The 17,739-nt window shown below is 46.8% G+C and overlaps 1 protein-coding gene across 6 annotated transcripts in view; it reads right to left on the bottom strand.

Annotated features, from left to right (window-relative positions):
• FHOD3 (formin homology 2 domain containing 3) overlaps nucleotides 1-12,563 on the bottom strand; it is a 1,524,242-nt gene extending 1,511,679 nt beyond the window's left edge. For 4 of the 6 annotated variants that reach the window (XM_069620638.1, XM_069620640.1, XM_069620639.1 and 1 more), the window contains exon 1: nucleotides 12,079-12,562. In XM_069620638.1, coding sequence (XP_069476739.1) covers nucleotides 12,079-12,243 — 165 coding nt within the window. In that variant the 5' untranslated portion in view covers nucleotides 12,244-12,562. Of the gene's footprint in view, nucleotides 1-12,078 lie in introns of all 6 variants that reach the window. The other 2 variants (XM_069620636.1, XM_069620637.1) reach the window with 1 other exon arrangement.
• Between the last annotated feature and the right edge of the window lie 5,176 nt (nucleotides 12,564-17,739).

Below are 17,739 nucleotides of genomic sequence, written 5' to 3'. Positions count from 1 at the left end.
CCAATGTGAGGGTGCAAATAGTAAGCTCATAGATTTGTGCTACAGACATACTAGGAACAGGCAGGGCTGCAAATGAAACAACTGATGTCACAAGGCAGCGGGGGGGGGGGGGGCAGGGCGGATTAGAGCTCTGAGAGACCAACACTGCATACAGCAGAAGGACCACCCCCATTACAGGGCACAAAGCACTGGATACGAATTAAGACGAGCGGGTTCCCAGTGCCGCAGTAGACGGTGAGGCGTTCACTTACAGAGCCATTTAGAGTCCTCATAGCCAATGACTGCATATGGAGGAGGAGCAGGCACTGACAAATGGCCCTGTTTTGCCAGTCGATTTTTTAGATGTTACTTGTAGTCCCCTCGTAGTTCCCGTCCTCTCTCATCTTTGAGCGAGGATTTCAGTCCCATGAGAGCGCGGCACTCTGTGGACCTCCAGTTAATGCTTTCTTCCTTCATTTAAAAAAGAACTATGATTAATAATGGCCGGTCCTTATCTAATTCTTTGGTAGCTTAGAAGTTCTTAATAGCGGCATCCCAGTCTGTACTTATATCTACCCAGCTCAGTGAGCAGCGCCATTCCTTGATAATGGTCCAACTTGATAGCAAAGCAAACCTCGATACAATGAAATGCCCTGTGTTGCACGCAAGATTGGACTGGCTGGCAGCTTCCAGGCGCCCAGATCTGACCTGGCTGCTATTTGGATTTCAGAGACAGCAGGTGGACATGTTCCTGTCGATGCCAACCTGGCATAAAATGCTGCATGTGGTTACAAAGAACTCTGCTCTTCCGGTGACATGTCTTTGCATCGATGCACTTGCATCTTTATGCATTGGCACCAGCACATTTGCACCAGATTATTTACATCAGTTTTGCTAATTTTTAGGGAACACGCCCAACAGATTTTAAATAACGGGCAAGAGATATAGGAACAATTAAAATGGAGGGGAATACAGAGGGGTTGCTGCAATTTCAAAAACAATGATGCAAATGCACAGATGCAAACCATAAAGATGCAAATGCGCAGATGTAAAGATTTGGCACCATTCCGCCTCATTCATTTCACTATGTGCATACACCCCGCGCCTTTGCTCATTTCCCATGCTGGAAAAGTCTTACAGCAATTTGGGGATGACATCCATTAATAACTGAGTCTAAAAGAACATATGCGAAATAAAACACAGACACCATTCGTGCATAAGATAGCTCTGTGCGTTGAAATTCAATGCCTTCAACAAGTATTGGCAATGCCAAGAGTTTGGGCTTTTGTGTAGGCGTGGGAATGGCACAGCCGTAGAGGTATCAACTTTCCACTGTTGGTAGCTGGTGCAAAATGGTGCAAGCATTTGGGCATCTAATAGCAGTGCCTGGCAAATGATTAAAACATATGCACAAGCCAAACATGTTGGCTTTGTCAATGATATTTTTAAACAGGACTTCAGTGAAGGACAAGCATGGTGCTTATAAATCGAGTGGCTGAAGGCAGACCTGGTAAGACATTTCTATTACACCAGTAGTGAGTTTACAACTCCAATTAAGAAATTACCTCTCTGAACAAACACTAGCAGGTTCTTTGAATGCAAAGCCTGATGGTAAGGCTTGATTAAAATGCACTCAAAGAGTTCCCATGAGGAGGAGTTTTGGGCGGCAGAGGCAGGAATGGCCATAGGGATTAGCATGGCTATGGGCAGACCTAGGGGGGACTCTGTGTCCCTCCTCATATGTCATTCCTCCCTATCTGTACTCCAATGCAATAGTTTTGGCTTATAGGTGGCGCAAGTGACACCTAATATCACAAACTAAAAAACAAAATCCTGTTGATCCTGATATCATGAACTCAACACTCCCAAGAACTCTGGACACGATGTCAGTCACGCCTTCAGTGAAAGGGGGTTTATCTCAACCTAGAGTTTTGTTTTCAAAGTGGGGGGGCAAGACCCCATGGTGGAGTGGACAGGGAAGGCTACATTTCCAGGGGGGGTGCAAATCCCACACCATGCAGGAAAAATGTGTTGCCGTTCTTTGAATCCCCAACCCGATGGGGCTACATGGAAAAGGAAGTTAATTTGGCAGTAAAGCTCTTAGGAGCAGGCTGTCCCAACTCGTAATAACCCATCAACTCAGGGTAAAATCCAGAGTGAAGTGAGGGCCCTTACCCAGGACTGTTACCCACCTGCACGGCTCGCCTCGAAAGCTTGAACCTCATTATCACCCCAGGTTTACACTGGAACAGTTAAGGGACATTTATTTAGGGACCACATTGGTAATGGCAGCCAGAGCGCCACAGGGAGAGCCCCGTCTGCAATGCCCAGAACAGCCGTAAAGGAGTGGATGCTGGGAGCATTGAGACCATGCAAGGGAAGGAGGAGACAGGCAATGTAATGAGGGTTTTTGGGGGTGGGGGGGCGATTTCAGGGAGCTGGCAGGCGGTGGTTGCTGGCAGGAGGAGAGCAGGTCGAGGCTGCAATCAACCCACGGTTGTTTGAAAATTTGCTTATACCATTAGAAAAATCATGCACTATGAGCAACCTGGTTGGCTGCTAACTCCTATCTGCCTCAAAATGGAAGAACAACGAACGCTAATAATGCGATCCAAGGGAGCGTGCCTCCAGCCTGTTGATTTTGTGTGAGGGTGCACATAAATCGCCATTTTGCACCCCGTGCCACCTCCTGCAGTACAGCAGAGCAGAGGGGTTGTGGGGTGGCTCTGGGGATTTCTTTAGCTGCAGCCTGCCAGTGATTGTGCAAGGGATGCTGCGAGCCACCCAGCCATACATGCCCTTTGCAGTAAGGGAGGAATGAGGGAGATAGGTGAGAGGGAGATAAGGGCATAGCATCATGGGAGGAGAGAACACACAGAATGGGATCAGGAGCGATAGAAACATAAAGAGGAAAGGAAAGACTTAATGCAGACATAGAACAGCAACCAAATGGGAGAGAGGGAGAGATGAGGGGCGCGGTGTGCAGAGGAAAAAAGGAGGGAGAAGAGACAGGATGCAAGGTAGAGAACGGAGAGAGAATAAGGTGGAGAGTGAAATGACAAGGTAGACAGAGCAGAAGGAAGATAACACTGAGATGATTGGAGGGAGAGCGATGAGCGACAGAATCGGTAGGAGAGATGAGAGCGCACAGGAGAGAAATAATACAAACAGAAAAGAAACTGGAGAGGAGAGACACAATATACAAGAGGTGAGAGATGAAGATAGGAAAATATAAGAGAGGCAAACTAATGGGCAGAAAGTGGAAATGCAGAGGGGAGACAGAACAGACAAGAGCGGAACAAGGAGAAATTGACCAGGCAAGATATGAGAAAGACAAGACGGGAGAAAGATCTGGATGGAGAGAACGGAGCACCAAACAAGAGATAAGAAGAAGCACAAGAGGAGGAATAAATTACAGACAATGTCTCTGAAATGGAAGGGAGAGTGAAGGTGAGAGTGAGTGAATTGAGATGTAGTACATGGGAGGTAGGGCAGTCGGGAACTGAGAGAAGAAGAGAGGGAGAAAGAGAACAGCGAACGACGAGACAGCAAGGGATGCAAAAGAGATTGGAAAGACCAGGAGCTTGCCCGATGCTGCTATTTTAATATTATTTTGTGTGAGAATTACTGGAATCGATGATTTATATTATAGAGGGTTGGAGACATCATAAAACAGTTCATGATCATCAGGTTTGTGCCCGAGCATCATCCCTGGGCTTATTTTTTCATGAAGCTAAATATCTTCGCTCAAAGCATTGGACTCATCAGAACTAATCATGATGTGCCTACTCGTGAACTGATGGTGAGCTGACATGAACGAACTGCAACCAAAACAGTGATGAGTGGAAGGTTTTTAAGGAATCTGAACCACTGCTCTGGGCAACCTTCCACACCAACGTTTTTTAACCTGTCTGTGCCGTTGCAAAAGGGGCCCAGCCATATGCAAATCAGTCAGGTACTGCCACCAATGGAAGCAGCCCGGGACATACTGTGGAATGATATGCATCCATTGACTTCAATGGGATCACCCTGCAAACACTGTGAACGTGAACCTCTTTAAGATGTGGGGCTTCCTTACAAAGATAGTGCAGGTGGGCCAAGTAGAATGCTGCCAATTCCTTCTACCCACCGCCCCCCCCACATTCCAACATCAAGACTGGGTCATGGGATGGGGAGGGGGGCAAGGGCTGACTCAGAAAAGTGCTGCTCCAATGGCATTGGGGGTGTCTGTTTAGGGATTTTAATGGCCTACAGAAAGATTAGAAAAGTCTGGGACCGATCTACACATCACTATCATGTTGTTTTTGACCAGTGGTCAAAGCCTGCATGTTTTGTTTCTGTACTAACATAACTGTGCAAAACGTGCATTGCACTGAAGGGTATTGGGCTTATTTGCACAGCAGAAACCTAGCCGCCGCGGGAGCAATAGTGTGATGTACAAGCTGAGTTAGCACCCCAGAGTGTGGAATGATCTATTTAGGTTGGTATACAGTATTAGCACAGGAAGTGCTAAGTGGATACAGAAGGTGGACACCAGATGGAATGAGATAGGTACTGTAATACCATCTCGACCTCCAAAGTCTCCTGCCTTGATTCCAATGATTTTTAACACTCTTGCCATGCTGAAGTAATGTGAAGGACAAGGTCCGAAACAGCTGCCCATCCAGGCTTCAAATGCCTTTCCTGGAAGCACATTTCAGAATACAAACTTGGGAAGTTTGTGTGAGAGGGCACTGCCACCAATCAGAAATGTGGAACCAACTGTCATTCAAAGCATGAACACAAACGTGTCCATTTTGGCTTTGGGAAAAGATCAGTGCTTGGCGCTAAGCAGAGGCGTTGCTGGGGGGCTAAGGGGCTATAGCCCCTGGTCTTTTGGTTGTAGCCCCGGATAGAATCTCAGGAGCTACAACCAAAAGGCTAGCTAGCCCCCAGTCCCCATAGTTCGGACATCAGCGTCTTTTCCAGATCTAGCAACTCCCCTGGCGCTAAGGCAACCTTGCACTCATGACTTTAGTCCTCATTTACCCTGTACATCATATTTACCCCCTTAACATCTACACTAGTTTGGGAGGGTTTGCAGGATGTTTACACCACTTGCAAGCTTGAAACTTCGAAGCAGCAGTGCTGCCACACAGACGAAACCCCAATTCTGCATCCCTGTCTGGGTGGGCCGCAAAGTAACAGGGACATTGTTGGAAAGGACAATTGGTGACAGGCAGTGAGTCTGCTACAGTAAGCAACAAAAAAGACGCGTAGCCGATGAGAACGTCTGGTTCTGCAGCCCTGGTCTTTGGTTCACGCACGGCTCTCTCCTCGTATTGATTAAGCCTTGCTACAAAAGCACAGATAATGATGCAGCTGGAGGTGGGGAGGGGCTGTGAAAGCAGGGTTGCAAGCTGCCAACAGTGGTGTGTGTCCAGGGCTCCCGCAAGTGAGTGCCCATTGCACCGTAAATGTAATTGTACGGCCGTCACGTAATCTATTTTCTGGCTTGTCTATTAGCAAACCTGACTTTTTTGTATTTTTTGGGGGCAATATCCACAAGGAAAATGTACACTTACTGAAGGTCAGTGGAGATTGTGTGCATGTACTTTCAGTTCTTCTGCATATCTGTCCTAATTATACGATTCGATGTGCGGACCACGAGGGTTTTGTCGCCATTACCTGGTGGACATCTCTGTCAACAATGGCGCCCATTTCATTGGGCCGCTTATCTTTCCAACTGCACAGTAATTGCGTAGGAGAACGTGATGCAGCGAACCTGAGATATGTCCCTCTCTGGAGCCTCAGCCTATAGGCCGCCTCTATCAGTTCAGCTTCTGGTAACCTACACCCCCTGCAACCGTATAAGGCGTCACCGCTCTCTTGCTCTGCCAGACACTGCTGCGGCTCGGCTGCACATGTCGTGGAGGGCGGGGCCATCTTGCACTTGGTTCAGATCAAATGCCTATCACTTACCGCGTGTCACTTTCCCCTAGTTATACATTAGACCGCGAAACGATGCTTGGAGCCTGCTTGACTAGTGAGGTGCAGTGTGTTCCTGTGAAACTCACTGGCGGTCTGAGTGGCAGGGACTGGGAGCATCCGAGGATATAGACACTTTTGAATTTGGCAGAGTGTTGGGGGCAGGGGACTTGATGAGAACTTATGAAAGCTCTTAATGAAAACTGTGGCAGAAGGTGTAGAGCCGCCTTGCAGCAGAAGTACGGGCGATAAGACTGCAATAAGGGCCGGAGAGAAACAGGAAGGCACCCCTACTGTGAGATCAAAGACAGAGCTGGAGGCCATGTATTGTCTGGGATATTGTAGCAGGCAAATGGGCACACTAGAGAAGGTTTCAGTGCTGATGCGATTATGCAAGACTTTATGTATGTAAGCTACCATGTGGAGTTAGAGGTCGCGGGCACATAAGCGAGGGCTCGGGGGACACATAGGGCAGTACAGCGGCATAACGGCTGTACAATAGTAGTAAGACTAAATAGGTACAAAATGCATCAGCTTTTGTCCCTCCATTCCCGCATGGGTTCCTACTTTTTAGCCCCTCTTCCCCCCCCCCTCTTTAGCCACACAAACTACAAAGGGGGCGACCTTTAGGGAACCATAAGGGCAGGGAAGTATCTCACACCATGGTGCCAAAAGGGCCCAGGTGTGAAACCACGAGGAACAAGAAAATAAGGGAAGAAGGGGCTGCCAATGGAGGACGGGGGCACACACATATGCAAAATTGTCTGCTCCATGCACGGCCCAACGAATGACCCGAGGCCATAAAATTGCAAATAAGAGGAGACCCTGCCAGTAAGGGTTTCCAGTTTGCACAGTACTCCGAATGGAGAAAAAGGAGCCGTTCTGCAACCACATGAGACTTCTGATTTTCACCCAATCCAAGCGGAAAGAGAATAAAGAAAAACGGGAAACAGCCACAAAAGGAAGGACAGAACAATGAACGTTGTCTCACAGTCAGGGGGAAAAGAAGGTGGCACGGGCCAGGTGGACACCCACTGGCCCATGTGCCCAAAAGGACTTTTTCATGCAAATTTTATGAATACAATTTTCATTATGACATATGTAATAGTGCAATACAATCCACTGCCTTTTATTGCCAACACTTACAACAATGTGTCAGTAGTCGCTGGACAACAACTCAGCAAGTTTGGGAGGGGGTAGTAACATGGGGCCCATGGCCATCACTGCTCCTTAGCTTAGTTTGAACAAGCGGTGGCGCCTGGGTTTATTTGCCTGTCTTTTAAGGGGTGATTTGAAAGTGGAGGGCAGGGACGTAATTTGGGGTAGCAGCTGCTACCCCTGCTGCCCTCTGCTACCCCTAGCCCGGTCCTTGCTACTCCTGGGCCACTGGACAAAGAGGAGATATCTGTGTTGCACCTGAAAAAGGCAGTTGTAAATGCAGCTAAATGTACCACAGCTTTTTTTCACCTGGAATCTTGATCTCGTTAGCTGCAGAAATAACTGGGATGCAGGAAGAACTACGAAGCCGCCATTACTAATAGTTTGGCAGTCAATTAGTGAAGAATTTCTGAATGGTTGGGTTCAGAGGCAGGGCTGACTATGCAGCTCAAACCCAGTATTGTACCAACAGGAGGGCCATGGGGGCTAGGTCTAGCTAGCTGGGAATGGGTGAGAGCAGCCTGCAGTACTCGGTGACGACACTGCATGAATTCAAGTCTCATCAGTGTTTCTCATTGTCTGCTTTGCACATCCAGTGAGACACTGGGCCTGTGATGAGAGGGTGTACCCCAGTGGCTCCTGCCACCAATCCTGCCTGGGCACTCTGTGACCTGACCCAGATCTGCCATACCTGCATTACAGGCACACTGTAGATAGATGCAAGGTGGGATAATTAATTTACAAGAAGTTGCTCTCCGCCTTTAAAATAAACCATCTGTTGCTTCCTCAAGCAAAAAAATATATTGGGAAGGATAACTCCGGGGCAACACACTTGCTTTGGGAACAAGAGGATGCAGTGCAACATGGGTTTGGTTCCTGTTCTAGTGCTTAGAAGCTAGAGGAGGCTGGCATTAGGCAAGCTATAAAGGACCAAAGAAAATATTAAAAGCAGCCTTTTCTAGGGCGGATCTCATAGAGCTGCTGCTGCTGTTTACATTTTAAAATAAATTAAAAACTGGAATTACTGTGACCAGCAACACATGCTTCCCCTCTATCTCCCATCTAACAAAATAAACGGTGGGTTACTAACCAAATAGGCAAATCAGAAAGGTGATGGCTGGAAAGTTTCAAATCACTTATAACCACCGGCAAGCCTCCAAACCATCGTTTTTCTGGTTGGGCTTGTGTGGGACAGTTGCTGGTTCTAGTCTGTGACCAGACACTTGGCAGGCACTGGATGTCTGCGCATTGGGGTCTAGGCCTCCTCAAGATGCTCTGTTTACAGTTTAGCCTGTGTGATGTACAATAGTCCAGGTTGTTGTGTTGGATGTCTACTTACATTCACAATAAGTAGGTAATATGGGCCTATATACACCACCAAAATAGATCACCATATTAATGCTACATATGGTGATCTATTCTTGTATGAAATGTATATCGTATTACAGTGATATTGTAATCATATTTTTCTTAGTGTACTGAGGAACAGTGCTATGTAATGCAGCTTCATGTTTTGTCAACGGGTGAAAGGTCGTGTACCATCACTTCCTGTGATGTCACTTGGCAGTGGGGTCAAATGACATCACTTCCTGTGATATCATCAGAAGTGAAGGGTCATGTGATGTCACTTCCGCTACCCCTGGCATTTTCGCGAAATGAGGTCCCTGGTGGAGGGGTGAATAAACCGGCATGCTGTGGGGAACAATCGACTGATAGTAATGGTGAACTCAAGATGCTTGTTCATTCTGTTTTGATAGTACAGATGCAAAACGATGCGTGGGGGAGAAGCCAAGCAGGTAGTAGGGAGTTTGCTTTGAGGGAATAGCGGTGCAGGGAACGGGATGTGTATGTGGGGTGAGTGGAGTGCAGGAGGGTCAAAGTTTCACCACTTTTGTTCTACACTTTGCAGTCAACTCTCTTTAAATGTCATCTGTCCCAGTTTTACTAAAATAGGAATGTGTAATCACAGGCCCTATCGCTAAAAAATGTTTTCCCCTTAGCATTAGCCTCCCACCACATGCCATTGGCGGTGTATGGCCACAAGAATCCAGGTGTCCAGCCTTCAATGTGTTCGCAAGTGACGGAAGTGTGGGAACCGTATTAGCAATGGGGCGGTAAAAATATTTGTCACCAATAGTGTGTGCCACCCGAGTAAAATGTCTGCGACTTTTTTTCTGCGGGGGGCGGGGGGGGCTTCTTCCTGAAATGCACCGTAGTGAAGCCCCATTCCCCCAGACAACATGGGGGGGCGGGGTGCTTTGTGTCACCTTTGGCCACTCCTGTAAAAAGGCAGTGCTTCCATGAATCCTTTTTTTGTAATTTCTAAGTCCATAAAGAGTAGACAAAAAAAAAGTTTTAAAAGGCAGGCTAGAAGCCATAGACCACCACAGACAACGCTGTGTTTAAAATAGGACTTCCACAGTTGCGGAGCCAGAGGTATTCTTAAACACCTTGTTGGTATTATTTCCTGCGTGCCCCAGAATGATCACACCCAGTAGCTGTGGCCAGGCTGGCACCTTTTCAAATGCTGCTTTGTATTCCGTCTTATTCTCAATAAGTCAAGGTAAAAAAAAGGGGGCGTGGCAATATCGGGACATGAACTCCCAACATTTTGGGCCTGGTGGTACTTGTATTTTGGGTTTATGATGTAACACATACCGATCTAATTAACGGAGCGCTGTACAAGAAATGTGAGGGTTACAAAAAGACAGTGGAAGAAGGTGTTACTAGTAATATAGCAGCGTGGATATCCCATCCAACAGAGGAGGTATATAACTAGGGGTAGGAGTTATTTCGACTTCCAAAATATTGACTGTCTTCCACATTTTAACCATCGTTTTTATGACTAAAAGCTCTGTAAAGGTTGACATTAAAAACAAAAAAAAAGGACCTGGGTTGGAATCAAATGTAAAACCTCTCTGTCAAGAATGAAACCAGGCATGGTGAAATACATGCTGGCCAAACGCAGTGTTTTTACTTGGCCTGTTCTTGAGAGGGCAACAACACTCCCCTGGCACTGCTAAGCTGCGGTAAGGCGCTTTGCCCGTCTGCAGGAAGGTGGGGGGTTGAAGTATGTGTCCTGCTGCAGCTCTCTTTACATGCATACGTATCAGGTCATTGTTCCAAGAAAAGCAGGCCCGATGCTATTTTTACCAAAGCTCTCACTCCAACTGCTCAGCTCAGAAAAGTCCACAGACTCAGCAGCCTGCCCAGCTCGGCTCCTCTCAGCACGACCCCTTCCCACTCAGACAGAAGAAACGCATGTATACAGGACCCCGCCCCCCACTCTACATAGACGCCAAATGGAGACTTTTACAAAGTGCCCGCAACCTAGGAATGTCCACAAGGCTTTTGAGAAAATAAGACATTCGCTGCGGCTCTCCCATGCAACCTTGCCTTTCTGGAGAAAAGAGGTGCCGTTTTACACGGCCGTGGTAATGCCTAAGTAAATGCACAACACAAACAACAAATACACGCACACCCAGTTAGCAGATCCCTGCAGATGGATTACCGATTAAATGCTGACAGGCAGAGCAAGGGGGCGAAGCGGCGCTTAGGAGGGGGCGACGGGGGGGGGGGAGGTGGGGTGTCACATGGTGGCTGGGAGGTGACATTCAGTCCCAGGGAACAGTCAGCGTCTATAGGTAACTAAGCTGAAGGCGACTTCGCACAGAACCTCGAAGGCCCGGGAAAGCAGTGAGAGTCCCTGTCACGGAGAAGTGCGTCACGGCGGAACTCTGAGGGGACGCTGCGCATCTCCTCGCGAGCTCTACCAAATGAAGGGGAAAGGGTCAGACCTTGCCGTCAGTCATTAAATAGCTAGGCCCACACAGGGTCCGTCTCCAACTGCCCACACGGAACCCTGGGACAAAATGGCAGGCGAAACAGCCCCAGCCGCCGGGGCATCCTTCACACCGCCCCACCCCCACGTCCCGGTGATTTCTCAGTGGGTGTAAAGCTTGTCCAGGCCAGTGCGCTGCCAAAGGGCTCATTAACGCCCCGGGGACAGTGATCGGCGTGAGACAGCTGAGGGAAAGGGGGGGGAGAGGGGTGGACGGGTGAGCATAGGTAGGCAGCCTGCGGGCATACCTGCAGGCATTAAACAGAGAACACAGACAGGTCCGTGAAGGGGGACTGTTTTGCGAGATTGTGGCATGTCTCGACTTCATATAAAAGGGAAAACCAAAGTGTGTGCTGGGTTTCGGGCTGTGGGTGTATAGGTGGCCCACGGAAAAGACTGGAGGGGGATCCCGCCTCTCCATGCAGCGCCTGAGGAGCGAAACGCCAGTCTGCCCCGGCGAGACAGACGCAGCAGGGCTGGCCCGGCTCGTTTCCCCGCAGTGGGGAAGGGCTGCAGTGCACACTTCGCACTCTCCGTCTTCCCGAACCATCTCTCTCTAAAACGGTTTCCCGAAAGTCGCAGTCACTTGTCTCTCCATCTCGCTTCAAAGGCAAGCGCATAGGTGCCGTGGCTCCAGACGCATGCGAGGGTTGATGACACACGGGAGATACCCCCGAGGAAGCGCTGGGGGGCAAGTAGCAGAATGCACCAACAGCCCCCGCCCCCCTCGCTCTCGGAGATGTCCATTCATCGTGCGAGTGATTAGCATATGCCCTCAAACTGCCCAACCACAGACCCGTATGAAACATAAAACATGGTGCAGTGTGTAGATCGTACATGTGTGTACAGTACATGCGTGTTTGTTTACTAGGGAGGTTTTTCATAGGTTTTCCCCAATGCTAAGGTACTGTGACACAAATCCTATTTCTACGATCAAAGTGGACGGGGGCAAACATGTTTTCTGCTGGCCCCTCCACACCCCCAGGTTGCAATTGTCACTCAGCTGCCGCCAGCATGCACACCTAATGCCGGCCGGCACCCTGGCTCTGAGTGTGCCAGCAGCCGCCCGCCCACCGCCCGCTAGAGAGGAGTGCACCCCCCAGACCCCCACCCCGCACGGATCTGTGCCTTACCTTGTGTGGGGCTTTCAGCAGCCGGTGCACCCCCGCCACCTGGTTAACCAGCGCGATGTCCTCACGGAAGGTGTAGAGAGGGGGGCGGGTGGGCTCGGGGAAGTTGGTGCTGTTGAACGGATCGGTGTCGTCTAAGAACTGGACCCGGCACACGAGCGTAGCCATGATGCATCCATGCAAATGGGAGAAGGGAGGGGGGGCAGGACGAGCGACAAAAAGACCCAAAACTCAAACAAAAGGCGAACAAAAGCAACGCGAAAATAGCCTGGATGGGGAGAGCAATGATGATCCACGCGAAAAAAGACACCGAAAAATATTCAACAACAACAAAAAAGTGGCTTCCGGGGGTCCCCTGCTGCAGATGATGTGGTGCCTGCGCGGTGCGAGCGGCGGGCTGCTGCTAAGTTTTTCACTTGAGGATCCCGAGCCTTCCCCCCATCCGAGCTCTTCTCAGCTCCCCCGCTGCACACACACTGGAAAGTGCAGTCTGAGGCTGACTATGGCAACTACCGTATTCTCCCAAGGGCACTGTCTACGCACAGCAATCATTTCTCCATTACCAACAAGCACCGCGTGAGGCGCACGCGCATTCTTCCACGGTTCCATCGCCCGAGAAACGAGTGGAGGAGCCGCTGCCCTCCAAGTGTGCCTAGCAGTCAAGAACTTTAAAGTTGCACACTCTGTCCATTACATGTTATGACAACACAACAAATGACACAAGGCGAAGTCAGAAAATGCAACATATTATACCCGAATGCCAAAGTTATGATTTTGCAGCGTAATATAAATGGGAAACGTGTTCCTGTCTTTCCTCAAAAGCTACATTTGTCAGACCGCCTCAAAACGTTGTATGTTACAACACAAAGACACAAGTGAGGTTTGTCTAGTTAGGGAGAAGAAGGCAGCAGGGGAAGCATGTTTTGTGTTAGCATCATGGGTGTATGCGACTCTGACCTAGGTGGAGCGTAAGTGAGAGGAACGTATGACCTAATATGTCGTCACTGGAATTAAATTTAAACAAAGCTTTTGTCAGAAATTGCCGGGTGCATGCACACATTTTGTATTAAGTAAGTTTAACGTTGAACTGTAGCCACACCTAACACGTGAGATGTGCTGTTATGCGTGCACAGCGGAATGTGTGAGGCTGCCACAACATGCATGGTTTGTCCAGTGAAATGCACGCTTCACAGTTAAAAATGTGAATAATACGGAAACGTGTCAAAGGCCTGTGTGAAGCGTCAGGATCCATTTGTCATAAGACATGCTGCGCTGCTGCCCCGCGCCTTTACTTGTAATCCACTGGGTGCGTGCCTTATGCACCGCTTAGGTGCCTGCCAGCTAAGTTTGTGCATACACATGCACATAAAGTAATGGAAGTGGGTGATTTGCTGCTAGTGGAGTTTGCTTTAGCTATGGCTGTGAAATTCAATAACAGACCACCCTCACTCCCACCAGGACCAGGAAAGCGCCACATATTGTCACTGACCTTGCATCTGAGTCGAGCACCTCGCTGTCATTTATGCCCCATGCTTGGCGTTTTTTCTTGCTTTCTAAAACATGACCAAAGTTGGCGTTTTTTTCTTGCTTTCTAAAACTAGATTTCCGAAAACGTGGATGCTCCAGTTTTGGGGTCTGTGCCCCCACCCTTTAGGATGCTTTGCCATCTGTTCTGAAAGCGAGTCCTGGCCTTGGGCAGTTTAAAAAATGCATCAGGACCCATCTCTTGGCCAAGCGTAAAGACTAATGCATCGGTTGAAATGTCTTTTCCTTTCTCTTTGTGTCTTGTGTGTGAGGTTTGTGATCGTTCTGAGGCCTTTGGGTGTGTGATGCTAAAGAAATAACAAATAAAAAAATAAAAACAACAATAAAACTCCCACTCCTCCACAAGTAAGGGAAAAAAGGGGATACAACGGATTGGGCCTAAAAAGGGGCCTGAATGGGCTGGGCATAACAAAAGGGCCTAAAGGGCGAAGAACAGGGGCTAAAGGGGGCTGGGGGAAATGAAAGGTGGCAAGAATAGGTGCAAAAGGGGGCTGACAGCTTGAACAGCGCAAACAGTAAAAAAGGGGCTAAAACGAATTGGGGCACTATAGGGAAACAAAATGGGCTAAATGGAGTTGTGCAGTAGGGACCCCAGCTGGCCCATAGGACTGGGGCTTTCCCAAAAAGCACTTTAAGATGAGCAGCAGCACCCTTGAGATGGATGGGGATGCAGATTAATACTCTCGCATGAAATCAATAATGACAACTTGATAGTTTGGCAAAGGGAGCCTGTTTAATGACAAATACAAAAAACAGGGAATTTCATGAATATCAACAACCGCTCGATCTTCCTTTTCGCTTCAACTCCAATTAATTTCAGAAAAAACACATAATTTATACCAAAAACTCGTCATCACTGACGTGTAACTCTTGAAACTTTAGCATGCAGTTCTATTGGTTCTAGGAAGGTAACTTTAATATAAGCACTATATATGTATATGGTAACGGGGAGTGTGGATTGGATAAACACTGTCAGGTGGGGCATTTAAGCTCTTCCTTCAAAATGGCTACTGTAGACGTCATTAAAAGTACAACGTCTCATTGGTTCTACTAATTTTAGGACCCTAGATTACTTGATTCACTATGATTGGGTTGGCATCAACCCCACTCTTACTTTTCCACTTGCTTAGCAGCGTGCAGAATAGCCGGCCAGGTGCAGGGAGTTCATCTGCTACCCCCAGCTTCCCTCCAATTATTGCTACAATCAATCATCACCTCAGTGGTCATGTGTCATTGTTTCTTTGTGGTTGGACTCGAGTCTGCTTCTTGGTCTGGAAAAGTTTAAGACATCTGGATATGGCAAGAGTCCATGCATAGGTGTGAAAGTCTCAACCCTTCGGCTTGTTCAGTCACGTTATTCTGACAACGTGAAATCGTCTTATTCTTTATTCAGTTTCGTGTATTTGATTTAATTCTGCCCGTCGTCTGCCATCTGTGGCTTATCTTGACCTTTCTGAACCGGATACTCTGTTCTTCTTCTCATTAATTGTATCCACTGTTGGTCTATTTCAGCCGATACGACCTTGGCTTCTTGGCACATTTACCTCCGTCTGAGTTTCTCTCTGTCTTTAATTCTCAATTTGTTTGCTGCAAAGCTCTCCTCTTGAGACCTTTAGTAACCTTTAGTCGATTCTGTTCTTGTGCATAGTGGAAGTGCACTTATATAAAGTTCTCCTTTTGAGGTAGATATGTATAGGTGGCGCTTGCCGCAATCTATTTTACTACTAAGAATAAGCAAGACTCAGAATTTCTTACTTCTTGCGGTTCCTTGCATATGTCCACGTTTAAACTAACTGAATGTCTTCATCACGCATGTGACATCATTTACAACATCTTGACATCAATTATTTCACTTTAGGCTCAGAGTGTCACTTATCCATGGTGTTTCGTCTGGTGTGCAGTCAAAATATCGAAAAAAAATGTCGAAAGACAAAAAAAAAAAACAAAATCGAAAAAATAATGCCGAAAAAAAGTTTAGAATTTTTTATTTATATTTATTTTTTGGCTCTCGCGTGTAAAAAATAAGGTAAAAAAAAGGGGGGGGTTTTGGGGGGAAACCCCCCCATTTCGAATAAAAAACGTAATAAAAAAGAAATGCAACTTTTTTTCGACATTTTTTTCGATATTTTGACTTTCAACTATTTTGTTTTCGATATCTTGACTATAAACCGTTTCGTCTCTTTTCATTTTTCATAGGTCATCATATCTTCCATATGTGAGTCAGTCCGGGTTCTTGTGACGTCACCATTTGTCTTCCTTTAGACTCCTGTGCGCACCAAGATCTCGAAACTGTGTTTTGTAATAACCAGAAAATGGCTGCACCGCCCTGCCAACACACAATACAGGTGGGGTGGAACAGAGTACTCACTGCAGGAGTTTGCCAGTGTGCTCTGCAACATTTTACATGGAGCAAAGGAAAGAAGCAGCATTACTTTGCTGTAAACCCAAAATGCCTCTTTAAAATGTCATATTTTCAACCTTCAAAGTGCTGTTTGATGCTAAATTAATCAATTCCTCTTGAAACACTATGATCAAAAAGGCCCTGCAGTGCCCAGGATCATTCTTGAGTCTCAGAGGAACTGGGCCTCTTTCGAATGACAGCCCCTATCAAAAGTATCTTTGGAAAAGCAAACCAGGGACTGTTTTCATTTTCCACTGGAAACGCGGCTATTTCTTTGCAACAAGTATCAAGAATCAGCTGTCCAGAGAAAGAGTATAAACAGATGCATGATACATATATACATGTTGCAAACAACTGCAGCACTCAATGAAAGAAATAGAGCTGCCCAAAGTGTGTATTTGCTGCAGATGAAAAACAAATTTAAAGAAATAAGTTAAATGTGCTTTGTCCTGAATGAAGAGCAAAATCGCCTATTTTTTAAGTATATTATTGTGTAAAGGCTTGATTATTTAAGAAATGTAAAAGGATTTGCTATTGTTAAAAATCCACCTATAAACTGTTTTAATTCCATAGGTTTAAAGTAAAGATTTAAAAGGAAATCAAAGCTAAAACCCAGGATAAGTTGGCAAACTATATAAAAAAACCTGCTCTGCAAGTTGCTGGTCCTGAGAAAGGGTGACACCTCAAACTGCGGGCACAGGAATGGCTAATTGCTAGCTTGGAGGCTTTGAATACCCAGGACAAGGGGACTTCCCAGTCGGCATCAGACATTCGTCTTTGCCCCAGGCTAAGACAATAGTAGGCTAAGACTCTCACCTTTCAAGTGGGAGGGGCAGGAAACTTCAGTCAAGGTTGAGGCCCCTCATTCTGCTTCAAAGGGATTGACATTTTCTTACACTTGGAAAAGAACAAAAAAACGGATCAAGTGACATTTGGTTTTAAAATGCCTATTTTGCAACTGAACTTTCAAGACATTTAACTTTGCCACAAGAATGAGGAAAAATCTGAAAGTTGGAAGTTTTCAATCTAATTTCATTCTATTCATTTGAAGACTTGGTAGGACTCAGTACTGCATAAGGAAGAGAAGTTATAAAGAATGACCGATTGCACAGAAAATATTAATGTTGCAAACATAACATTGTCTACACAGATCGCAGGGTAATTGTGCATCTATGTACAAAATTGGGAAATGTTAGGCCAAATCTTTCATGGTTAAAATTGCCAAAATGTAGCAGAAAGGCAAAACCAGGTCCCATAGACTTGGTATTTGGATTGAAATGTGACCCACAAAATATGTAACCTGTGTATCTGATTTTCTCAGAGGTTCTAAATGCATAAATATGTATTTGTGGGAAAGTTAGATTTTGGTTCCAGTGGCTAGAGGTTTCTAGACATTGTAAAAGCAACACCATAAACATGACATCCATTTCTGTGATCCAATCAGCGAAGAGCAAGGCGGAAACTGTGCTCTTTCCCAATCCTAGCATTAGGGGTGTGGACAGTAAGCCTGTCCCTGCCATATACTTTAGTGATGTCATTTGGCATGATAAATAAGGGAATCTGACATACACAGAGAGACTGATTCCTGACTTCTTCCTGATTTTCTGCGTGGCGTCCTGTTCCTGATTTCTCCATCTTTGATCCTGATTCCCGATTTTCATTCCAAAACCAAGGCCTATGCATTGCTGACTCCATTTTCAGCTAGGTCAAATAAAAAA

Source organism: Ambystoma mexicanum, chromosome 5q (assembly GCF_040938575.1).
Source record: "Ambystoma mexicanum isolate Mex_15411 chromosome 5q, UKY_AmexF1_1, whole genome shotgun sequence".
In the NCBI taxonomy this organism is placed as follows: domain Eukaryota; kingdom Metazoa; phylum Chordata; class Amphibia; order Caudata; family Ambystomatidae; genus Ambystoma; species Ambystoma mexicanum.
Note: the sequence above shows the minus strand (reverse complement) of the source record. Positions and strands in the feature narration are given on the sequence as shown.